Below are 26148 nucleotides of genomic sequence, written 5' to 3'. Positions count from 1 at the left end.
GTCAGCGAGGGGTGATGGGGTGCAGGACAGTGTGGATGGGTAGAGTTTTCAATGAGTTGTAGTTTGTGCAGGATGGAACGCAGAAGGCTGGCAAGTGTGGGAGAAGTTAAACCTTGAGGCAATTAAGGCCTGGATGAGGGTTTGAGTGGTAGCAGGGGTGAGGTAAGGGGTTGAGGCAATGTTGCTGAGCCGGAAGTGAGCAAGTGATAGAGTGTAAGTGTTGTTGTTAAGGCTTCAGGAAATGTCAGATTTTAAAATGTGAAAGCTTTCAAAGGGTTAACAGTTAAGGTTCAGAGAAAAGCAATCTTAGTGTTAAATACATAGGAGGTGGGTCTGTATCAAATGCCTGCTCATTGTCTAGGCACCAATATAGCCCAGAGCTATCTCTGGATCTGGGCATTAACATGGTGCTGGACGCCAGAATAATTAACAGTGAAAGGAGTGTGACAACCATGCCTGGCGGCTGTCTGACTGACAACTTGTAACCCTTGGGGCAGCAAGCAGTGGGAAGGAAGTGGCACAGTTTGGTTGGATTTTCAAAGCCTCACTGGCTTCCTGTGCAGTCTCTGGTCTGGACCTCTTGGGAAATTGCAGTTTACAGGAGATGAGAACTGGAGGCCTGAGTGTGATGTGGGGCCAAGGTCCCAGTGACAGGTGCGTTCTGGAGTATGAGCGAGAACTGATCCAGCACTGCAGAGTAAAGTCACTGCTTACATGCTGTCGGCATTCGCTGGAACACCGAAACATAAGTATGCAGTTACACTTACACTTATGTTTACATTTACACTTCTATATACATTTACAATTATATTTATATATACATTTACACTTCAATTTAAAAGTACTCATATTTAAATTTACACTTCTATTTATATTTATACTTATATTTAAATTGTTATTTATTTTTAAGTTTACACTTCTATTTACATTTATGTTCATAGAAATTTAAATATCTATTTACATTTACACTTATGTTTAAGTTTGCTGTAATATTTACATTTAGTCTTATAACCCCCCGACTCGCACTAACACACGGACCCATTACCGAGTCTGGTTTTATTTATCTGTTTCAGATTACCGGCATTTGTTGAATGTTTAAACTATTTTATATTTTGATCACTTTGATTGCCTTGGATAATAAACCTTTTATTTGTGGGATCAGTGTTATCTGATCCCTGAGCTGGCCCACAGCGTAACAGAACCCCATGCTCCGTGTACATTACACACTCAGCTTGGGTGAAGCCACTCTCCTCTATACTTTAGTATGTGCCCAACTTCTGGCTGCAGGTGATGTCCTTTCCAGCACCAGGGACAGCTCCACCTGCAGATGAAGCTAATGGTGCTGTTGCCCTTAAGCCGATTATGCTCCAGGGGTACCCTACATACTTGGGGTTCTGAAGCATTGGCTCTTGCTAACTTGCTCTTTGTGTAAGTGTGGTGCTCACTCCATATCAGGCAGACAGAAAGTCTACTGAGGATGTTTCAATAGTTTGCTTTGAAGACTCCTGAGCGTGGTGATGGGTTTCCACACGTATCAGACACCCAGCTGACCGAAACACTTTGCTGACAAAAGGAGAGTTGGGAGGAGATTAGTAAATACTCCTCAGAGTCACTTGAATGTCCTATCCACACTGACGCTGGCAATGCAGAGAGTGCAGAGTATAATTGGGCTATTTGGAAATAATCCAAAGGCACCCAAAGTGATAGCGACAATATTCTGAACAATATCTGAGATTCAGTGAGTGGCCTACTCCTGTTCCTATGTTCCAGTGTTTAATGTAATAGTTCTGTTTTAGATCTTACTAATTACAACTGATGATTGGTGTGTTGGGCACTGATGAACTATAGTAGGGAATAGTAGGTCACAGTTTGTAACCACAATTCTCTACAAGCCAGTATATACTGGTCTGAGCCATGACATCCTGCAGATGTGCTGAACAGAAGCCAGTGGCTTCCTCACACAACAGAGTGGACAAGGAAATCAGAGGGAGAAGCACTACAGGACTGCCTCACACACCTCATGGAAGCTGGTTCAGGGCGAGATTGGCAGAGGCTGGGAGCATGTCACCTGCTTGCCTACTAATCTGAACACGATAGGGTGTGGTACAGAGGAGCTGGGAGAAAGAGAAAAAAGAGACAATGACTTAAAGCAGTGGGTCCCTTAGTCAATCAGTGGCTAAGCGATAAAGATCAGGAATGGTCTCAGGTTCAACCCTCAACCTGCGATGAGCGTTAGCTCCTCTGAGCAGAAAGAGAGCACGGTTTTCGTCAGTGGCCCTGGATAGGGAGGGAGAAGATCAGCCAAGGTTCCTACAGAGAAAGACTTTAATCCTTTGAGATTGGCTGGATTTGAAGCCAGATTCTAGAGGTGAAAATCACAGTGGGGTAGAAATCTGTCCTGGGCAATAGAGCAAAACGGGCGTTATCAAATCAGCTGCCCGATATATTCTCCGCCCGATATATTCTCCGCCCGTTATATTCTCCGCCCGTTATATTCTCCGCCCGATATATTCTCCGCCCGATATATTCTCCGCCCGATATATTCTCCGCCCGATATATTCTCCGCCCGATATATTCTCCGCCCGATATATTCTCCGCCCGTTATATTCTCCGCCCGTTATATTCTCCGCCCGATATAGTCTCCGCCCGTTATAGTCTCCGCCCGATATATTCTCCGCCCGTTATATTCTCCGCCCGTTATATTCTCCGCCCGATATATTCTCCGCCCGTTATAGTCTCCGCCCGTTATATTATCCGCCCGTTATATTATCCGCCCGATATATTCTCCGCCCGATATAGTCTCCGCCCGTTATAGTCTCCGCCCGTTATATTATCCGCCCGTTATATTATCCGCCCGATATATTCTCCGCCCGTTATAGTCTCCGCCCGTTATAGTCTCCGCCCGATATATTCTCCGCCCGATATAGTCTCCGCCCGATATATTCTCCGCCCGTTATAGTCTCCGCCCGTTATAGTCTCCGCCCGTTATAGTCTCCGCCCGATATATTCTCCGCCCGATATATTCTCTGCCTGATACTCAATCCCATTGACCTCAATAGAACTGAATCTCAAGCAGGCATCTAACAGCTGTTAAGCGCTCATTTAACCGCTCGTTTAGCGCTAATGCCCCAGGCAGATTTCTACCTACAGTCCTGGACACAATACTTGATCTATATACTCCACTCCATGCTCCACTCCACACTCCACATTCTCCACTCTCCACACTCCACACACTTCCATGCTTCACTCCACATTCTCCACTCCACATTCTCCACTCCACACTCCACCACTACAGAGGCCTGTTAGATAGGAAAGGTGGGGGTTACAGAATGGAAACACATGGTATCACATCAGATTGGTGTTGAGAATAGTGACTGCAGAAGGGAAACAGTAACAGGCACAACCTGAGTTTTCCAATGAAGTTTTCTCCCCCTCGGGACAGGTCGGTCGGATCTATTGAAATGAGGTAGTTGGACGTCTTGCTCTTCTTCCGCTTCCTCCCAGCTAGCAAGAAAACCTGGGAAGAAAGAGAAAGGTTTACTTGGAAGCAAATCTGTTCTTTCCTGGGACTTTCAGCACTGAGTGACATCCAGTTAATGAGGACAAGTGTAATATGAGCTTTAGTGTCGGGTGTAATGACCTAGTGAGCAGGCCTGGGATGTCAGTCAGTCTACAACATGTGAATGCGTTTGGTAACTCTGCTGATAGAGCAAATGGCCCAAATATTCAGATCCCTACAGTTACTGACATTCCAGTTTACCCACCCTCACTGGTGACTTTTCACCATTTTCAGAGAGGCTACTAGAAGGAGCCCAGTGAACTGAAGGAAATTTCCCTTACTTTCTTTCTGGAGAGATGAACAGTTTCATACCCTCCCCTCAGAAGCATATCTGTGACACACTAATATTGATGGATGTGGGGGAAGTCCACAGTTGTCCTTAAAGCAGGTATCTTCTGCTGAATTACCCACGGTTCCGACCTGTTCTAACAGGAGATGTTGAGATATTTACTAGTACCCCTCTGCCACCTTTTGTTGGTGATAAACTGCTGGCTACGGAGAGTCTGGGAAGTAGTGAAGAATTCTTCCTGATGTGACAATGAGAAGTTCCACTCCAGTGACATGTTGAATAGCAGACTGTAGGCCCCTCTCCTCAATCATGTTGAATAGCAGATGGTAGGCCACTCTCCTTGGTCCCGGTGTGCAGAGCTCTGAGCTGATGCTCTGTGTGGAGCTCTGTGTTAGAATCATAGAACGGTTACAGCACGGAAGGAGGCCATTCGGCCCATCGAGTCCGAGCCGGCTCTATGCAAAGCAATCCGGCTAGTCCCACTCCCCGCCCTTTCCCCGTAGCCCTGCAAATTTTTTTCTTTCAAGTATTTATCCAGTTCCCTTTTGAAGGCCATGATTGAATCTGCCTCCACCACCCCCTCGGGCAGTGCTTTCCAGATCCTAACCACTCGCTGTGTAAAAAAGATTTTCCTCATGTCACCTTTGGTTCTTTTGACAATCACCTTAAATCTATGTCATCTGGTCCTTGACCCTTTCGCCAATGGGAACAGTTTCTCTCTATCTACTCTGTCTAGACCCTTCATGATTTTGAAAACCTCTATCAAATCGCCTCGCAATCTTCTCTGTTCCAAGGAGAACAACCCCAGCTTCTCCAGTCTATCCACGTAACTAAAGTCTCATCCCTGGAATCATTCTCGTAAATCTCTTCTGCACCCTCTCTAAGGCCTTCACATCTTTCCTAAAGTGCGGTGCCCAGAACTGGACACAATACTGCAGTTATGGCCGAACCAGTGTTTTGTAAAGGTTTATCATAACTTCCTTACTTTTGTACTCTATGCCTCTATTTATAAAGCCCAGGATCCCGTATGCTTTTTTAACGGCTTTCTCAACCTGCCCTGTCACCTTCAAAGATTTGTGCACATATACCCCCAGATCTCTCTGTTCCTGTTCCCCTTTTAGAGTTGTGCCCTCTAATTTATATTGCCTCTCCTCATTCTTCCTACCGAAATGTATCACTTTGCATTTTTCTGCATTAAATTTCATCTGCCACGTGTCCGCCCATGCCCCCAGCCTGTCTCTATCCTCTTGAAGTCTATCACTATCCTCCTCACTGTTTACTACCCTTCCAAGTTTTGCGTCATCTGCAAATTTTGAAATTGTGCCCTGTACACCCAAGTCCAAGTGTTGATGCTGATAGTGTTTGGAGCTCTGAGCTGATGCTCTGTGTGAGGCTGACACTCTGTGGAGCTCTGTGCTGATGCTCTGTGTGGAGCTCTGTGCTGATGCTCTGTGTGGAGCTCTGTGCTGATGCTCTGTGTGGAGCTCTGTGCTGATGCTCTGTGGAGCTCTATGCTGATGCTCTGTGTGGAGCTCTGTGCTGATGCTCTGTGTGGAGCTCTGTGCTGATGCTCTGTGTGGAGCTCTGTGCTGATGCTCTGTGCGGAGCTCTGTGCTGATGGTCTGCGGATGGTCTGCGGAACTCTGTGCTGATGCTCTGTGTGGAGCTCTGTGCTGATGCTCTGTGTGGAGCTCTGTGCTGATGCTCTGTGTGGAGCTCTGTGCTGATGCTCTGTGTGGAGCTCTGTGCTGATGCTCTGTGCTGATGCTCTGTGTGGAGCTCTGTGCTGATGCTCTGTGTGGAGCTCTGTGCTGATGCTCTGTGCGGAGCTCTGTGCTGATGGTCTGCGGATGGTCTGCGGAACTCTGTGCTGATGCTCTGTGTGGAGCTCAGTGCTGATGCTCTGTGTGGAGCTCTGTGCTGATGCTCTGTGTGGAGCTCTGTGCTGATGCTCTGTGTGGAGCTCTGTGCTGATGCTATGTGTGGAGCTCTGTGCTGATGCTCTGTGCTGATGCTCTGTGTGGAGCTCTGTGCTGATGCTCTGTGCGGAGCTGTGTGCTAAGGCTGACAGTGTTGGAGCTCAGTGCTGATGTTAACAGCTGCTCAATCTATAAATAATCATTTTTATTTTTTTCTTTTCTAGAATATTGGCAGTCACTGGACCAGTCACATTTACAGAACAAACATGTGGAAAACGATCCTATATGTAGTTAAAATCTTTTCTGACTGTAAACTGTAACTGGGATCCTCCTCACTCACAGTATGACCCAGTGTTCCACTGATCCCTGCCAAGCATCCTCTGTGTTTTAAAAAGAATAATTTCCCAACCAGCCAAAGCAAAGTTTACACTGTGGAAACCAGAGACTAAACAGCAGTAACAATCCCTGAGGAGGGTGGCAGCTCACTCAGACATATTCATCGGCTAAAATCTGAGGTAAAGGCGCAAAGACCATTCCTAAACATAGTAGATTGGATGATCCGTGTCCATCAACAGCACCTGAAGGAAGGCCAGCGGTTTCCGTCTGTGTATTTTGGTTCTCTACCTTTTTACTCTCGTCTGTGTCCAGATGGAGGTAATACGTGGGATAAAGGCCTCGATCCATGCCTTTCTTGTCTCTCGTGACTCTGCATTTGATGGTCATGCCCTGCGCTGCAGGCCTCAACACAAACTTCTCCAGGTCATCAACCTCCACGACGGGAGACTCTGTCCTGGGTGGGACACTGTCCTGGAAACAGAAAATGGGTGATTACCAGCCGCGAGGTGATCAATTCTGGACTGCGGACTCAAGCACTACAGCATCTGATCTGCTCGAGCAAACATTACTTGTTCCATCCTTGGTTTGGTGGATCACTGGACGGTCCAGTAGATCTCAGTTCCAATATACTCTGGAGCAAATACAGTGCAGTTTATACACAAACAGGAGGAGACTAAAGACTTTTAGAAATTGGTGCTATCTCTTGATATTAAGTGTTGGTCAGGAATGACGGTGCAAAATTTAACTCCCGGGTGGAAAAGCGGCCTAGTGAGTGGCCGGCCAGTCTGTGAATGGTAGCGGGAGGCTCAGACTATTTTAATGACCGGGCTTCATTAACAAGCCGTGCCTGACTTTCCGACTGGGAAGTTGGCGGGAAGCGGCAGAAAATCAGGCAGCCAGAGGCCGAATGTAAGTGCTGGGTCGGGGGGTTCCGGAGGGGTCGGCGGTTTGGGAAGCAGGGAGGGGGTTCAGGACAGGGGTGGCCTGCAGACTCCTTGTGGGGCCTGGAGGAACACATTCACTGCTCCTGGCCCGACGAGGGAAAGTTTTAACTTTGGTGGTTTGACCAGGTTCTTGCTGTTGGGTCGGCTGCACTGCTGATTTCCTGGTTAAGATGACGTCCCGTATTCGCATAAATGTATGAAGCTCCCCCCTGACTCAGGTTGGCTTCCACTACCCCTGGAAAATCAGGTATATTGAAAGCTCAAGGGATCAGGGACAGGGCGGGTAATTCACCTGCTCCATTTTAACTGCCCCCCAACCTGGTTTCTGTCACATGGTTGAGCTAAAATTCGGCCCCACAAAGTCTGTAACGTGTGCATAGTGGGTGCGATCCATTGGTTTACCTCAGTCCTCCCAGGTTTAGGGCTGAGGAGTGCTGGATTCTCAAGTCCTGTAGATTAATGGTGGAAGTATTAATTTAGCAGTCAACGCCACTAAAATAAGGCTAGTGTCACAACCCCCTTCTCCCTGCACTCATGGTCATCTCAATCCATGCCCTGTCTCACTGCCTAACTCCTTTTCAATGGCCAGTGAAAATTTCAGTGACCAATCATTTCACTGATCTCTGATGGATATATCCATACAAGATAGTCATGTGTCAAAGATATTCCTACTCCTTTCTTTAATCCTTGCCAGTCCCCCGGATTTTGCCCATAGCCATTCTCTTCCGTGGCCATCCCAGTTCCAGACTGCCAAATTTGCTCTATTACCAGGTCTCCTCCCAATTCCTGGATCCCATACACTTGCAGGCTGGGTCCCAGTCCCTGACTGACATCAGTTCCACTCTCCAATTCCTGTCAATGGCCTGTTGCCATTCAGTATATCAGCAGTTAGTCAACAACATGTGGTTCAATGGGATCATTAAATACTTCAGAGAGCCTGCGTTATACTAAAACAAAACTTACATTGTTTGATTTTTTCTTTGACGATTTTCCCTTTTTGTTGCTGTTCTTTTGTGCGGTTGCGTTTTCTTCATCCTCATCATCGGATCCTATCAGATCAGAGACATACGGTTACTCACAGCCAGAGTATCTCAAACTGCTGCTTGTGGTGAGCACTGGTAACTTGTAATCACCAAGACCAGAATCTGGCCCAGCCCAGCAATGCAGGCACTGAGTGCGGGAGGCAGTCAAGATTATATCAATGTGTGGACTGCAGGTTTACTTCCACTGAAGGGTTTTGTTTGGGACTAGTAATGACTATTAATGAGCTGTAACTATGTCATTAACTTCATCCTCTTCCCATATTCACTTTGCAGCTGGGGTCTGCTTTGAGTCAGATACAGAGGACAATGTGATGGCTCACTGAATGGGGGAGGAGTTCTCGGAGAGCAGCCTATGAGTTCTGAACACTGCTGTGATTTTAAGAGTTGGTCGTAAAGCAATATTAATTTATCTTTTACTCTACTGTCCCACCGTAATCTCTGCTGCTGATAGTCTTCCCGCTGCCACTGCGGGGGCGGGGGGATGATAATCAGTTGGCTCCCTTGTGGGTACCCTCAATGGTATACCATGCCCTGCCAACAGGAAGTGCTTCTCTCCAGAGTACGGTTGGCCCACATTCTTTCCTTTCTCCCAGGGTGGTGGGCCATTCTGCCACAAATTGAAGGGTTGAAATTACACTTTGAAAATGGGGCTTCCTTGGTGAAAGTATGCAGACAATAAAGTAAGTAATGTGGTAAGTAATTAACTGGCACACTGCTTCCCAGTTCAACACTGGCACAGTAGTCTGTCATACGATGGGAATTCATATGATCTAGGATGGGACACAGGGACGATGGATTTCCAGAGACCTTTACCATAACGTAGACATAAACAATTACTCTGAGATTTTTTAACTTTAAAATCCCTATTCCATTTATTGTTGGTTAATATATTACTACAACAGCAACAACTGTTGCGCCTTTAATGTAAAAAAAAAGTTCCAAGGTGCTTCACAGAGGCGTAATCAGAAAATAATAGGACACCGAACCAAAAGAGGAGATATTAGAACGGGTGACCAAAAGCTTGGTGTTAAGGAGGATCTTAAAGGAGCAGAGGGAGGTGCAGAGACGGAAGGATTTAGGGTGGGAATTGCAGAACTTTGGGCCTAAGCAGCTGGATGCAAGCTACCAATAGTGGTATATGCAGAGGAGGCCACCCTCAGTGGAGTGGAGAGTTCAGGGGAGGGGGGTGGGTTGTAGGACTGTTGGACGTTACAGCGATAGAGAGGGATGAGGCCATGAAGTGATTTAACTACGAATGGAAATTTTATATTTGAGGCATCGATGGGCCTGGAGCCAACGTAGGTCAGTGAGCACAGGAATGATGGACGGATGGGACTGGGTGTGAGTTAGGATGCGGGCATCCGAGGTTTGGATGAGCTGAAGTTTTTGGAGGGTGAAAGATGGGAGGCCAGCCAGGAGAGTATTGGAATAGTCAGGTCTGGAGGTAACTAAGGCATGGATGAGGGTTTCAGTGGCAGATGGGCTGAGGCAGGGTGGAGGTAGGCGATGTTACAGAGGTGGAAGTGGGCAGTCTTTGTGATGGAGCGGATATGGGGTTGAAAGCTCTCCTTGGGACCAAATAGGACGCCAAAGTTGTGAACGGTCTAGTTTAACCTGGGACAATGGCCGTGTTAGGGATCGAATCGGTTACAAGGGTATGGAGCATGGCAGGGGCCGAAGATGATGGCTTGGATCTTCCCAATGTTTTACTGGAGGACGCTGCAGCTCATCCTGGGCTGGATATCAGACAAGCAGTCTGACAACACAGAGGTAGTGGAGGGATCGAGAGAGGTGGTGAGGTAGAGCTGGGTGCTGTCAGCTAACAAATGGAAGCTGACCCCATGTCTGTGGATGATGTGTCCAAGGGGCAGCATCATGTAGATGAGGAAGAGAAGAGGGCCAAGATAGATTTAATTTATTTAACAGTATTCACTGAATACATTTTTTCCACTGACTCCTGGTTATTGATCCAGCAGGATAAGTAGTTGTCTGGGTTTGTAGTAACCAGTTGAATTCATAGTCCATGCAGCTAATATTCAGCCTCTGGCCTCTGCACCCGGTTGGCAGCAACTTGCCAAGGCTCCTTCAGCAGCATCTCCAAAACCCACAACCTCAACCCCCTAGAAGGACAGGGCAGCAGGTACATGGGAACACCCTCCCCTCCAAGCTCCCCGCCATGTCACACACCACCCTGACTTGGTTCCTTCATCGTTGCTGGGTCAAAATCCTGGAACTCCCCACCTAACCGCACTGTGGGAGAACCTTCACCACACGGACAGCAGCGGTTCAAGAGGAAGGCGGCTCACCACCACCTTCTCAAGGGCAACTCGCTGGTTACATGAGAACATAAGAAATAAAAGCAGGAGTAGGCCATACGGCCCCTCGAGCCTGCTCCGCCATTCAATAAGATCATGGCTGACCTTTTACCTCAACTCCACTTTCCCGCCCTATCCCCATATCCCATGATTCCCTTAGTGTCCCAAAATCTATTGATCTCAATCTTGAATGTACTCAATGACTGAGCAACCACAGCCCTCTGGGGTAGAGAATTTAAAAGATTCACAACCCTCTGAGCGAAGAAATTTTCCTCATCTCGGTCCTAAATGTCCGACCCCTTATCCTGGGACTATGCCCCCTAGTTCTAGACTCTCCAGCCAGGGAAAACAGCCTCTCAGCACCTACCCTGTCAAGCCCTCTAAGAATTTTATACATCTCGATGAGATCACCTCTCATTCTTCTAAATTCCAGAGAATATTGGCCCATTCTACTCAATCTCTGCTCATAGGTTACCATCAGGGTACCATTCCATCCCCATGTCCATCTATCAGCCATGCTCAGCCCAGCCCCCTGACCACTGGTAGGCTATTGCCCTGTGGAAGCCATCACAAACAATCTTGCCCTCAGCTGACCCCAACACAGGCACGCCTTCCAGCACGGGATAGTCATCTGGAACAGGCACCTGGGCTGATTTTTGCCCTCCCTTAGCCCAGGGATTCTGAGGTCAATTATACCATCATCATCATCACTGCTCTGGGCTGAGAGCAACTAACTCAGTACCGGGCACAAATCAAATCTGGGCATGGTGAAAGATCACCCCACATGGTATCAGAATTAATGATACCTGACAGATGTTCTCACACTAACCGTTGCGGTAAGTTGTTCTGGGACAGCTGTTACTTTGGTTTCCTGTTTAAGTTTCTTGAAAACCTTTATTCATCCATGGACAGCATTTTTATGTTATTGTTACTGAGAAGCCCAGCTGAAGGGTCAAGGTCCATGGTGCAGGAGAGGTTAAAAGTTAGAAGGAACGATGGAGAAGGCGAGATATATCAGGAAGGAGTGATTAGGTGACACCAAGGTTAGGTATTAAAAAAGCTGTAGATTTCAGGAAGAGGAGGAGACTGAGGAGGGTAAGGTGCTCCACAGTTTTGATGTCCTGAACCAAACGGAAGGGAAAATGAGATGGGTCGTATAATGGGCGGCCAATTTGCTATTGTCCATTTTATACCATCGCCCAAAGTTTGAATGACCCCCATGATGTCTTGACTTCAGAGCAGTCAGGATGCAGTAAGCATAACTATCACCATAATCCTATTGAAATAAGCCTTTTGTCCAGGGGTCTGCCATAGATTGTGGGTTACATCTAGCGTAGGACAACCTGACTCATTGAGGATGGTGAGGGGGGAGTGAGGAGGGTGGTCCGAGGAATACTTGGTGAAATAATGAGCTACAGTGACGTAAACTAATGTAACCTTTCTTTTTGCTCTTTTTCTCCTTTTTAGCAACATCAGCCTGGAACATGTTGGCTGTGTTCTTCTTCTTTGCTTTTGTGGCTTGTGGAGTGGTTTCTGAGTCCTCGTTCTCATCCTGCTCTGACTGTGCCTCTGGGCGGTGGAGAGACAGAATGTATGGAAGGAAAGGAAGGAAAGATTAACAGAATGAATCAAAAAAATGGAAGGAAGCAAATGATTCAAAGAGCCTGAAGCAAATTAAAATACATTAGGTATAATCGTGTAAAACAGGTGATATTGATTTAACCGTCCGTTATACATCTCTCCCCATTTCTAATGAAGTCAATGGAAATCCCCCGTTTTACATTATCACCCAAAGTTAAAATCACCCCCAATTGTGAGCGATAGATTTAAATTGATTTTACTTTCTCAAACACCTATGTCAGTGGAGAGTTGGTGATTTATACCAGTTTTAAGGGTGGATGGCAAGGGCAGCATGGTTGAACAGACCAGTTTCCTTTACCATTGGGACGACTAGATGGCCTCAGACTGAAATTAAGCCAAACCTAAACCAGCACCTTCCCAAATCCAGAAATGATTTTTCCAAAGTCTAAGGGAGGTGATTTTAAACCCCAAGAATGGGGGTGTTGGGGGCAGGTGGAAGTTGAAAATAGTTGTTTTTTGGGTCACGACCGTAACCCGGCTTTGTTTCTGGGTTTAACGTCGGCGGGGAAAAGTACAGGCTTCTCACTGGGAATGCAAAGTCCGAAAATTTTGCGGTTGCCACCCATAAAAACAACTATTTTCAACTCCCACCCGCCCCCAACCCACCCGTTCTTGGGGTTTAAGAACTTAAGACTCCATTGAAAAGAAAGAATCCCATTGCTGGGATTTACACTTGCCTGGTTTTCAACCAAACAGCCCAGTTTTTCAGTGGAGTCTCTGGAAATAAACTTCTATATCTTACATCGTGAAGGCGTCAGTTATTAAGGTTTTCAATCAATCTCCCATCCCTCACCCCTTGCCCAGTTTTAGACTTGGAATCTGGTATTAAACTTCTACAATGTCTTTATCTGCTCAACCCCCCTTTGCCATATAGAATAATACGCCACAGAAGGAGGCCATTCGGCCCATCAGGCCTGTGCCGGCTCTTTGAAAGCTAGCCAATTAGTCCCACTCCCCTGCTCTTTCCCCATAGCCCTGCAATTTTTCCCTTTTGAAAGTTACTATTGAATCTGCTTCCACCGCCCTTTCAGGCCGTGATTTCCAGATCAGAACAACTCACAGCCTAAAAAATATTCTCCTCATCTCCCTTCTGGTTCTTTTGCCAATTATTTTAAATCTGTGTCCTCTGGTTATCGACCCTCCTGCCAGTGGAAATAGTTTCTCCTTATTTACTCGAGCAAAGCCCCCCAGTGCGTGTGTTATATCTATTATTCCACAGGGAATCCTAGAGAGCAGAATAATGAAATAAAAGTATTGGATTTGAAGTGAAAGAATGAATAAAAGGGGGAATGGAGCTGACCTTTCTTTCTGCTTTTCTCTTTTTTCTCGCTCCCAGCCTGAAACGCTAAGATCGGATCCTTTCTCGGAGTTTTGCTGGCTTTCCCTCTGGTTTTGGACTCGGGCTCACTTTTGTCTTGCTCTGAGTATCAGCCGGTGAATGATGCAAAGGGCAAGCGGGGGGGGGGGTGAAGAAGGAAAGTGAGTGAGGGCGGAGAAACAGGAAGGGGACAGAGAGGGCCTCAGAAAAGCTGCTCTAAGAGGGGAAACTTAGCAACGTTTCAAACACTTGTCATTTCATTAATAATTTTAACAATTGTTTTAATGCACAAAAATTCACAGGAAGAGAAGAGATAATTTTGCTCTTTAATCTTTTCTTAATGAATAATGCACATTATAAAAAGTACAATATCAATAAATTTATTAACTGAATCACAGATCCTGAGAACACTGCCTTGTTTGACCGGGTAAGTACAAGAGATGTAAATGAATCCCAACATCAGTCCTTTAGTGTAGGGATGGCAACAAGGAATAGCAAGTACTTTAAAAAAGCAAAACACAGACACGTACATAAAGAAAAGAGAGATGTGCACTTTTATAGCAACTTTCACGACTTCAAAACATCCCAAAGCGGTTTCCAGCCAATGAAGTACTTTTGAAGTGTAGTCACTGTTGTAATGTTGGGAAAAGCATATCTGCCATAAAGCGACTAAAACTCCCGTTTAAGACCTGACTTATCAGTTATCCGGGGGGACCCTACTGATGAAGGGCTGGATACAGACAAACCTTACCAGGTGGAATTGAGTTTCCTTCCCTTCCATAGTCAACAAGGGAAAAACTACACCCATCAAATTACCAGAAAGAGTCTTCATCTGGGGCCACATAGTTCCCTTGCCCAAAATGACATGTGTTATCACGATGTTTTGCTGATGTAAGGCAACTGTTTATTAAATCGCTGCGGTATACTCTCGATGAGATAAGAATGCAATATTGGAGGGTGATGTACAGAACCTGTGAAGTGTGCAATGAGTATTTGTCTGTGTTTGTATATGTGCATGTATGTGCATATGTTTGTTATTGTGTACGTGTACATGTATATATGTAAGTCTATGTGTGTATGTGTGCCTATGCATGTGTATGTGTGTGTATGCATACATGTGTACATGTATGTATGTAAGTCTATATGTGTATATGTATATATATGTATGTGTATATGTGTGCGTGTGCACATGTGTGTGCATATATATATATATATATATTTATATGTGTGTATGGGTGTGTATGCGTGTGTGTATGTGTATACATGTGTGTATGTGTATGTATACATGTGTGTGCATGTGTGTGTGTGTTTGTGTGTGTGTGTTTGTGCGTGTGTTTGTGTGTGTGCGTGTGTTTGTGTGTGCGTGTGTGCGTGCGTGTTTGTGTGTGCGCGTGTGTTTGTGCGTGTGTTTGTGCGTGTGTTTGTGTGTGTGCGTGTGTGCGTGTGCGTGTGTGTATTTATATATAAGAAGCTCTGTGCTGGGACTGAGAATTTGTAAAATGACCCATTACAGTTTAGCAATGATGCTGCTTGATATTAGGGTTCAGATTTTTAAATTAAACAGGTTAAAGCCTCCATTAAAAGAGCAAAGACGTTAATCTTTCAGATGCTAATATCACACCGTGTAGTTTATAAGTTTGCTTCCTTCCCTTCTTTCAAACGTGCACAGTTCAAAGATGACACGAATGCTACTGCCAAACTTACAAACTTTACTACTTGGCAGGGACCAACTAACTTTTTGAGGTGATTAGGAAAATAAGCAGCTCACTCAGAACTACACATTCTCACCGTCGAACTGTAGCATACTCAGTCACACTGACACTAGCCGAACTCAACCTCACATCGATAACACCACCAGGTAAATCCCTGACATGTTTTCCCGATTCTGGTAGTTTTATTTGCAGTAAATTATTTTTTGGTTTGCACCTTTTCCATTCTTGAAGTCACACATCCTATCATGAGGTGTGCTCACATCATTACCTGACAACAGCCCCTCATGCCAATGATTTCAGTCAGTTACAATTGCTAGAACCCTAGCTGTGTGAGTAAAGACAAGCCGGGCTATCGAGCTGGAATACAGACCAGTGAGATATCTGGATAGAAACAGCAGATATCTGCAGCATTACTCAGCCTCTGCACACATACATTGTGCACACCCACCTTACACAACTACACACCCACACACATTCACCATGCACTTCTGCAAACAGCATCCATACACACATCCTCACACATACACCCGACACACCACCATTAGATTACCCCTACACACAACCATACACACACATACCATGTACACACCCACACTCTCACACACACACGCACATACACATATACCCAAACATACATAGACACCCATATATGACCACATATTCCCATACAGCCAAGTATAGAGGCATGCACCCACACATGCTTAGGTACGCATATTTGGACACACACATGCGTACACACACACACACACACACACACACACACATAACTTTAAATGTGATTCCAGTTGAATGTCTGACCTTTCTGTTTTGGCTTTTTCTCCCTTGGGACCTTCTTTTTAGTGTGTTTTGTAGAAGTTGCCTCTGCTGCCTCTTCCTCCACCTTGTTCTCGTTATCATCATTCTCCTCCTCTGACTCCTCTGTGATGAAGTTTTAATAAATAAAAAGAACATGTAAATTAACAGCTGCTCACCAGTCAGGGCATTAATTGCAGGCATTCTTTGCACAAACAAGCACAGAGTCAGTGATATTTGAGCCCCCACAGTGTGGTGTCCAAGCATCAGTGGGGCTGAACAGACGGGTATTATTGTGTCATGCTGAGAGAAGCTTACACTATCAATATTCTGATATAATGAACAATGACCCCATGAACAGCACCTTCAGGGAGGTACGGATTAACACTAGAGTGTATTTATTGTTAGGCGTCACAGTTTCTGGGTTTTTGCACTAGGGTTCAGTGTCACTGGTCACTTTCATAAGCGGATCTCGCGTTCCCTATGATCTGGAGTGCATCTTTTTCTACCCAAAGTATAGATAAACAATAGTATGATCCAAAGATCACATCAGTGAATCCTTACTCCATGTAATGGCTACTTATATATATTGAGCTGAATCTTCCTGGAACAATAACGGTGTGTTCACAGGTCACCGTTTGCTACGCACAAATGACATCTTGCCTTTCGCCTCCCTGTTATTTTTAAGAACTTGCTGGATTTGCACATTAATTGCCCATTATCCTTACTGCAGAAAGTTAGGACTGGTGGTTAAGAGCATAAGTACCTTTTTAACGATAATTGTTAATGCAATGCCAATCAACCTCTCTGGCCCAGAAAGGGAACAATTTAAACTGTTCAATCTCATTCCTGCATGTAGTCAATTCTTCTTAGAGATTTTTTTAAAAATTCAAATTTTAAGTTTAACATTCTTTTCTTACTTTTCTTTTCTGTGTCTTTTTTCTCTCTCTTAATCCAATCTTTCTTTCCCTCTCTCTATTTCTCTTTCTGTACCTGATTTGACTGTCATTCACCCTGCTTCTCCATCGTTCCTCTGTTTCTTTCTTAATCCTTAAATCTCATTGATTTGACTAAGGGGGCACATCACGAGATGCCCCCACTCCAGCAGGATTTGGCCCATTATGTCCCGCCATGTGAATTCTCCTCTCTTTGCGGACAACAGGCTGGATAAAACTCTACTGAGTCAAGACATGGCCTTTGAACCAACGCATGGCTTTATTTACATGTTATAACTGAATGAACAGTACACAGTTTAACGCAGCGAGGATATATATTTCCCTGCACATCTTGGTATATGAAAACAATAGAAATGCAACTTGCTTTCTCTCAAAACTAAACATGAGCCCAACAACAGACGGACACTTACCAGCTTAAATCTCCCTGGCTAAGTTGGTTTAGGCTTTTAAACACAGACTGCTGGCTTCAAAATTCACACATTCTCTGGCCGTCTCTGGACCCATCTCCATGACAGATACCACCTTCAGTATGTGATATATTCCCTTGAGTATAGAAGATTATGGGGTGATCTAATTGAAGTGGTTAAGATAATTAAAGGAATTGAGAGGGTAGATAGAGAGAAACTATTTCTTCTGGTGGGGGAGTCCAGAACAAGGGGGTATAACCTTAAAATTAGAACTAGGCCGTTCAGGGGTGATGTCAGGAAGCACTTCTTCACACAAAGGGGAGTGGAAATCTGGAACTCTCTCTCCCCAAAAGCTGATGAGACTGAGGGTTAAATTGAAAATTTCAAAACTAAGATTGATAGATTTTTGTTAGATAAGGGTATTAAGGGTTACGGAATCAAAGTGGGTAGATGGAGTTAATTGAATGGCGGAACAGGCTCAAGGTGCTGAACAGCCTACTCTGAGGAAAAATCTTTCAGGAGGCTGTAAACCAGCCTTCTCCTGAAGCCAATTGGCCTTAGCCATCCTGATGGATGCAACTAAAATCAGCCATCTTCATTTTGCTAGCATAGTGAGCAGTGACTTGGCAGTGTGTTTGGAGGATATGATTATGGTGAGCTGTGTGCAGACTGTTGTTCTGTTTTGGTGACCACTTCCATGGTCTAGTGGCAGAGCAGCATATAGGTAAATGTTCCTATGATAGGAAATACCTACCCATTGAGCTATCAATCACAGAGGGCTCTAGTCAATCAAGGACTTGCCCTTTCTTCAAAGGCCTCAGAAATTGGTGTCAATCAAAGTCACTACCCTGAGATTGCTGGCCTACCCTCTGATGTGTGACCAGGGGGCCTCCAGAACTCTGCTTCGTTCTCCCTGTCTTCAACATTGTGCAAATGGAATTAAACTCTGCTGCCCGTATCCTAACTCACACCAAATCCGGTTCACCCATCAACCCCGTGCTCACTGACCTACATTGGCTCCCGGTCCGGCAACACCTCGATTTTAATATTCTCATCCTTGTTTTCAAATCCTTCCACGGCCTCGCCCCTCCCTATCTCTGTAACCTCCTCCAGCCCTACAACCCTCCGAGATCTCTGCGCACCTCCAATTCTTGCCTCTTCCACAGCGCCGATTTTAATCGCTCCACCATTGGCGGCCGTGCCTTCAGCCGTCTAGGCCCTAAACTCTGGAATTCCCTCCCTAAATCTCTCCGCCTCTCTACCTCCTCTCCTCCTTTAAGACGCTCCTTAAAACCTACCTCTTTGACCAAGCTTTTGGTCACCTGTCCTAATATCTCCTTATGTGGCTCGGTATCAAATTTTGCTTGAAAATCGCTCCTGTGAAGCACCTTGGGACGCTTTACTACGTTAAAGGTGCTATATAAATGTATGTATGTATGTATGTATGTTGTTGTTGTTGTTGTTGTTGTTGTGAAATTAAGCCTTCATTAACCAGGTATTCTAATGATACTCCTGTAGAACAATGGAGCTGTCTCTCCATCAAAACCGTGACATGTTTGTAATTATAAATTCAGCCCCCCGCCCCCAGGGTCTAATAGTATTTTGATAAAATTCCAGTAACGATAAACAGAAAAAGGATGGTGGAAAATACTGAAATGTCAGATGATCAAATAGACTAATTATCACATCGACGTCTAGTGAGTCCTTGCTCACTAGTTTCAATAACCCACCATGCGTGATCTTTTACCCCAAATTCCTGGGATCATGTATGGGAATGGCAGAATGTGGGATTGGGAGGAGCGCTCCTGATCCTCCTGGCTCCACATTCAGGAAAGTTACTTACTTTTTTTGTTGCGGGTGAACCCTCAGGGTGGTTTGCCTGAGTGCAGCCGGTGCTGGAAATAGCACTGGTTACCCTCAGGGAAAACCAACGTTGGAGCGGGGACCTATTTGTATATGCAAAGGGCTTAATACCCGCTTCAGGTGTGGGTAAAGGACGCCTCTTGTTTCTCCTTACCCAACGTGGCGAACGGCGCACTTCCTGCCCGAAATTTTGGGGTCTCAGTAGGTTGCGTAGCGCCTGAAAAACGGACACCACGTGGCCCAATTTCTAGGCCCATGACTCTGGCACTTATGTCAGGGTCATGCTTAATGTTGCCCTTCAGCGCTAACCCTGACTGGAGTTCGCAGGGTCAGTGGCTGGGCACCTCATTTAGATGGGACAGGTGGAGCTTTATGGTAAAGATGGATGGTAATCTGAGCTGGTGTGGAGAGTGACTCCTTCAGTTGTCAAGCAGATGCTGCTTTCAAACAGGCTGTGATGCCATTAATATTTTTGTGATAGGAAAAGGGGCCAGGCCCTTGAAATGACTCTGTGCAAAATTAATCGTACGATCGCGTAACATGTTTGTATTTAATTCCTTTGTCCACAATTTTAACGCCGTGTAATTATAAGACCAGGACCTCGGTAAGGAAAGGGTTAATCAGACTGTCCTGAGGTCTACGATATATAATACTATTGATTTTTCTTTATACTGTAGCAATGTTAACCTTTAGCCTTTGCTTGTTAAGCAGGGAAGTATAAGCCAATTTAAAGTACCCTGGGCAATGGTCAGTTTCAGCATGAAGTAATAAGAGGTTTAATTAAAGACTGCCGTTGAATCATTTGATAACAGTGAGGCAAAACAGCTAGTTCTACAAAGGAAAACCTCTGGGTATACATCATCCTTTTTAATTGGGGTTGCTATAGAAGCAGGACATTGATTAGTGTGAAATGGTACTGAATCAAGGACAGATATATAATTAAAAGTTTCACTTGGTGGTAATTACATATAATCAGTGTGAAACCATCGATAAGATAACAAAGTAGGGGAGTCTACGGAGAAATAGCTCGTTAACTAAGGAAAACTAAAGTTGTTGATAAAGGGATAAGTCAATTAAAATCTCCCTATATGGAGTTGTATTTTAACTTTTATATAATTACGTAATGCAAAATTGTGTGGATTGTCACGTGGAGGGTGTGGGAGAAATGTATAAAATTGAGTGTTTGTGATGAATATTTGGAGTCGTAAAGGCCTAAGACACTGAGCTCAGAACTGTAACACATTTAAATCCCCAACCAACCATCATTAGGTCTGGTTGTAAATATTACCTTTTAAGTGTATGTTCACATATTATTACATGTGACACCTGATATTCAATGTATAAGAACCTTATTGATTTGTAAACAATTTTACAACACCAAGTTATAGTCCAGCAATTTTATTTTAAATTCACAAGCTTTCGGAGGCTTCCTCCTTCGTCAGGTGAACGATGTGAAAATTTTCACATCGTTCACCTGACGAAGGAGGAAGCCTCCGAAAGCTTGTGAATTTAAAATAAAATTGCTGGACTATAACTTGGTGTTGTAAAATTGTTTACAATTGTCAATCCCAGTCCATCACCGGCATCTCCACATCATGACTTATTGATTTGATAACCCCTCATCTAACACCTTCACATGGCACATTCTACACAGGACGTGCCAATAAGTTGGACTGTGGCTTTTCATCAACTCTCCATACAAGGACTGCAGTCTGTAAAAATAAAAATAAATCTTCACACTAGAAGCCACGGAAGGATCAGATAAACCAGGCAGGAGTGACATGGAGCCTGTGCTATCTGAATGGTGAAGCAGCATGCTGGCATTCCCACTGTGCAGTGGAGTTAGCCTGCTTGGTGTTAGTATGCTGAGTACAAACGCTGTCAGTGTAGGGTATGTTAAGGAGAAATTCAGCCTAGATGTGTGCAAGTATAGAAGAAGTGATCGGCCCCAAAATTCCTCAGGGTTCCTCCAGCCTCCTGCCCCAACTCCGATGGGAGACAGGTGGAAGCCCCCGGGAAACGGCAGAGACTCAGTTGCACTGGTTCTGGGAGTTTCCTGGTTGCTTGCAAGGAATGGAACCTCCATCCATCCCTGACAAGACAAATGACGGCCAGGGGTCAGGACTGGAGCTGGGACTCCTGCAGGCTGGCGAGCGAATGGAGGGGAACTGGCCTCCACAAGGGTCTGTGTGAGCCCCACCGGGGGTGTTGGGGCAAGACAAAAGGCCTGGAACCACAAGGGGTTCTCACTGATTCCCTTCCATCGTGTAAATGCTGTCAGCTGTCTCTCCTTGTTGAGGTTGACGCTGACATTTTAACAGGCGATGTTGAAGCATCATCGAGTCTAGTTAAACTGTAGGGCCCCAGACCAAACCCCGGAAAGTAAACACCATCCCTGCTGACAATCTGATAGATGCTTTTAGAGCGTTTGCTGTCTCGTGAATAACCTAGGGATCAAACAAGCCCACCCAATACCAGCTACATCGCGGCCTTTTCATTCAGAAAGCTGGAATAATCTCAAAATCTATGTACCGATCATCTGCTGATAAACACTCGCACTATACAGCTCAGGTGTGAAGGGGGTGGGCCAATGAATTCTCAGCCTTACCCACTAAAGCTTCTTCAGGGGGCTCCTTCCTTCTTAGCCTTGATTCTGTCAGCCGTGGCTCGATGGCAGCACTCTCACCTCTGAGTCAGAAGGTTGTAGGTTCAAGTCCCACTTCAGAGACTTGAACACATAATCTAGGTTGAAGCTCCAGTGCAGTACTGAGGGAGTGCTGCACTGTCAGAGGTGCTGTCTTCCAGATGAGACATTAAACCCTTTCAGATGGATGTAAAAAATCCCATAGCACTATTTCGAAGGAGAGCAGGGGAGTTCTCCCTGGTGCCCTGGCCAATATTCATCCCTAAGCAACATCATTAAAGCAGATTATCTGGTCACCATCACTTTGCTGTTTGTGGGACCTTGCTGTGCACAAATTAGCTGCAGCGTTTCCTACATTACAACAGTGACTACACTTCAAAAGTACTTTATTGTCTGCAAAGTGCTTTGGGACATCTTGAGGTCGTAAAAGGCACTGTATAAATACAAGTTCTTTTCTTTCATCTTGGGGCATAAATAATGTAAATATTGGGTCTATTTTTCTATATTATTATATATCGAAAAATGTACAGTGGCGGACTCCAGCCCTGCGCGTGGCCTATGTACCTTGCTGTTGTTTTTTAGACATCTTTCCGACAGTGAAATAAGAAGCAGGGTTCTCCTTCTTCTTCTTGGGGTCTTTGATGAACTTGGCGTACGGATCTTTGTCTGGCTCCGGATCCTTCGTCTCGGCCTTCTGTTTCTTCTTTCTTGCCTTCTTTTCTGTACCGTCTTATTTGTGGTGTGCACGTCAGGAAAGGGGGAAAGTAAGCAACGTCATTGGTGAGAGACTTCCAGAACAACCAAAAAAAAAATCTGTTGAGCAAGATGGCACTGGGTCTATATCTGGAGGGAGCGGAGAACGACTGAGGACCTGGGCGGGTGGGGTCAGGGGTCAGGGGTGAGGAATGAGGGCACCTGATGGACACACATTGAGGAATAGTTTGATAAACAATTCATCCTATGACTCAGGCTATGACACGAAGGACATCAGAGGAACTTAATAGATATTGAACACATCTTTATATAAATGGGATAAACACACTGCTCCCCTCTGTGAGCTCTGTACACTGACAGCAAAAAAAGGAAAATGCATAAACCCTGTGGTACGTTTATTGAATATTAACTTTTAATTAAGTTGGAAAGAAGTGCTGAGCTGAAAGGAGGCAAAGTGTCCTCCTCTATTAAATAGTTTGCAGGTCATTCAACTCATTAACTCCCCCTCTGTCATCGGAGTATCTGTTCTTTCTTCCCCTCCACTTTTTCGTTCTATTCTTTTTCTAACACTCACTGTAACGCTTGTTCACCTTTCAGTTTCCAGTTCTAATGAAGGATTATACCTGCAGCACTAACCTGCCCGCTCTCTCCACAGATGCTGAATGACCTGACGTGTGTTTCCAGCATTTTCGGTTTTTAATTTCAGAATCCCAGCATTTGCAGATTTATTTTTGTTTTGGTTTACTTTCTCTCGCTAAATGTTCGTTAAGTTACCTCTTACACTCATATATGATATGAAATGTGAAGTGTAGATTGGCTTATGAAAATTTCTAAAACAATAAACGGGGAGTGGGGGGGGGAAGAATTCCTTTGGTCACTGTGGGTAGCGACATCATCCAGCAGGTTTTTGAAGATTTCCTCCTCTCCCCTTTCCGAATAATATGGTCCTCATTCACCTACATAGCAAGTCACTGTATATTCATCCCAGATTTAGGTAGAAGCCTTGTCGGGAGACATTTTCATGAACACTCCAGATGCAACTGAACATGGAACAGAAGAATACCTATCCATTGGTGACTACTCATGTTCGAAACCTATGTTAGAGGGAGATGGCATTCTCCCGCTGGCTGGTTTCTGATCATGCATGACTAAAATGGCAGTGAGGATTTGACTTTAAAGACACACTGGGGTAGACCTTGACTTTGTGTGTCAGTGTAAAACGGGTGATAGCGAATCGCAGCCCGTTTTACATCTCTCCCGATTTTTATTGAAGTCAATGGATATAAAAATGGGGATAGATGTAAAATGGGCGGCCGATTCACTATCACCCATTTTGCACTATCGCACAAAGTCAAGATCTACCCCATTGGGTTTATTCCAGGGAGCAAGCACCAGACCAGCCATCTCATTCTCATCCTAATAATGTCAAGCAGAAGCTATATGAAGATATTTCAAATAGAAACCTTCTTCAGATTCTCTTTACTCCCCTCCTGGGGGGACTGATTCATACTGTTATAGGGTTACAGTAGCCATAATGTACCCCACCTATGTCCATTCTTGTGTGAGTCCAGACAAAGAGTGTCAATAGATCACTGAATCATGGACGGTGGCACTGCTGACCCTGATCCTGTTGTTACCTGACCAACGCTCAGCCGTGGCTCAGTGGTAGTGCTTTAGCCTGTGAGTCAGAAGGTTGTGGGTTCAAGTCCCACTCCAGAGACTTGAGCACATAATCCAGGCTGACAGTCCAGTACAGCACTGAGGGAGTGCTGCACTGTCGGAGGTGCCGTCTTTCAGATGAGATGCTAAATCAAGGCCTTGTCTGCCTTCTCAGGTAGACGTAAAAGTTCCCATGACACTATTTGAAGAAGAGCAGGAGAGTTTTCCCCGATGTCCTGGCCAATATTTATCCTTCAAACAACATCACTAAAGCAGATTACCTGGTCATGATCACATCAGGGAATAAGGAAATGGCAGAGACTTTAAACAAATATTTTATATCTGTCTTCACAGTAGAAGACACAATAAAATTTCCTGGAAATAGTGGGAAACCAAGATTCTAACAAGAGAAAGCAACTTAAAGTAATTAAGATTAGTAAAGAAAAGTTTTAGAAAAATTAATGAAACTAAAAGCCAACAAATCCCCTGGAACTGATGACCTACACCCTAGGGTTCTAAACGAGGTGGCTGCAGGGATAGTGGATGCATTGGTTTTGATCTTCCAGAATTCCCGAGATTCTAGATCAGTCCCTGTGGATTGGAAGGTAGCAAATGTAACCCCGCTATTCAAGAAAGGAGGGAGAGAGAAAACGGGGAACTATAGGCCAGTTAGCCTAACATCAGTAGTAGGGAAAATGCTAGAATCTATTATTAAGGACGAAGTAACAGGACACTTAGAAAATCATAATATGACTAGGCAGAGTCAACACGGTTTTATGAAAGGGAAATAGTGTTTGACAAATCTATTGGAGTTTTTTGAGGGTGTAATTAGCAGGGTCAATAAGGGGGGACCAGTGGATGTAGTATATTTGGATTTTCAAAAGGCATTTGATAAGGTGCCACATAAGACGTTGTTATTCAACATAAGGGCTCATGGGATTGGGGGTAATATATTAGCATGGATAGAGGATTGGTAAATGGACAGAAAACAGAGAGTAGGAATAAATGGGTCATTTTCAGGTTGGCAGGCTGTAACTAGTGGGGTGCCGCAGGGATCAGTGCTTCGGCCTCAGCTATTTACAATCTATATTAATGACTTAGATGAAGGGACCGAGTGTAATGTATCCAAGTTTGCTGAGGATGCTAAGCTAGGTGGGAAAGTAAGCTGTGAGGAGGACGCAAAGAGTCTGCAAAGGGATATAGACAGGTTAAGTGAGTGGGCAAGAAGGTGGTAGATGGAGTATAATGTGGGGAAATGTGAGGTTATTTATGTTGGTAGGAAGAATAGAAAACAAAGTTTTTTTAAATGGTGAGAAACTATTAAATGTTGATGTTCAGAGGGATTTGGGTGTCCTTGTACACAAAACACCGAAAGTTAACATACAGGTACAGCAAGCAATTAGGAAGGTAAATGGTATGTTGGCCTTTATTGAAAGGGGATTGGATTAGAAGAGTGAGGAAGTCTTGCTGCAATTGTACAGGGCTTTGGTGAGACCACACCTAGAGTACTTTGCACAGTTTTGATCTCCTTACCTAAGGAAGGATATACTTGCCTCAGAGGCATGCAACAAAGGTTCACTAGATTGATTCCTGGGATAAGAGGGTTGTCCTATAAAGAAAGATTGAGTAGAATGGGCCTATACTCTCTGGAGTTTGGAAGAATGAGAGGTGATCTCATTGAAATATATAAGATTCTGAGGGGGCTTGACAGGGTAGATGTGGAGAGGTTGTTTCCCCTGGCTGGAGAGTCTAGAACTAGGGGGCATAATCTCAGGATAAGGGGTTGGACATTTAGGACTGAGATGAGGAGGAATTTCTTCACTCAGAGAGTCGTGAATCTTTGGAATTCTCTACCCCAGAGGACTGTGGATGCTGAGTCGTTGAGTATTTTCAAGGCTGAGATCGATAGATTGTTGGACTCTAGGGGAATCAAGGGATATGGGGAATGGGCGGGAAAGAAGAGTTGAGGTTGAAGATCAGCCATGATCTTATTGAATGGCGGAGCAGGCTCGAGGGGCCGTCTGGCCTACTGCTGCT

The 26148-nt window shown here is 44.9% G+C and overlaps 1 protein-coding gene across 1 annotated transcript in view; it reads right to left on the bottom strand.

The window, feature by feature from the left end:
* The window catches only part of LOC137344330 (tubby-related protein 3-like), a 104588-nt gene that overhangs the window by 17203 nt on the left and 61237 nt on the right, over positions 1-26148 (bottom strand). Inside the window, exons 6-13 of the mRNA XM_068007192.1 lie at positions 23916-23918; positions 22303-22467; positions 15875-15994; positions 13347-13466; positions 11843-11974; positions 8011-8096; positions 6392-6574; positions 3405-3517 (exon numbers count right to left, since the gene is read on the bottom strand). Of these exons, the coding sequence (XP_067863293.1) occupies positions 3405-3517; positions 6392-6574; positions 8011-8096; positions 11843-11974; positions 13347-13466; positions 15875-15994; positions 22303-22467; positions 23916-23918 (922 nt within the window). The remainder of the gene's footprint in view (positions 1-3404; positions 3518-6391; positions 6575-8010; positions 8097-11842; positions 11975-13346; positions 13467-15874; positions 15995-22302; positions 22468-23915; positions 23919-26148) is intronic.

Source organism: Heptranchias perlo, chromosome 27 (genome assembly GCF_035084215.1).
Source record: "Heptranchias perlo isolate sHepPer1 chromosome 27, sHepPer1.hap1, whole genome shotgun sequence".
NCBI lineage: Eukaryota > Metazoa > Chordata > Chondrichthyes > Hexanchiformes > Hexanchidae > Heptranchias > Heptranchias perlo.
The sequence above is the reverse complement of the archived record's forward strand: the minus strand, read 5'-3'. Positions and strand labels throughout refer to the sequence as shown.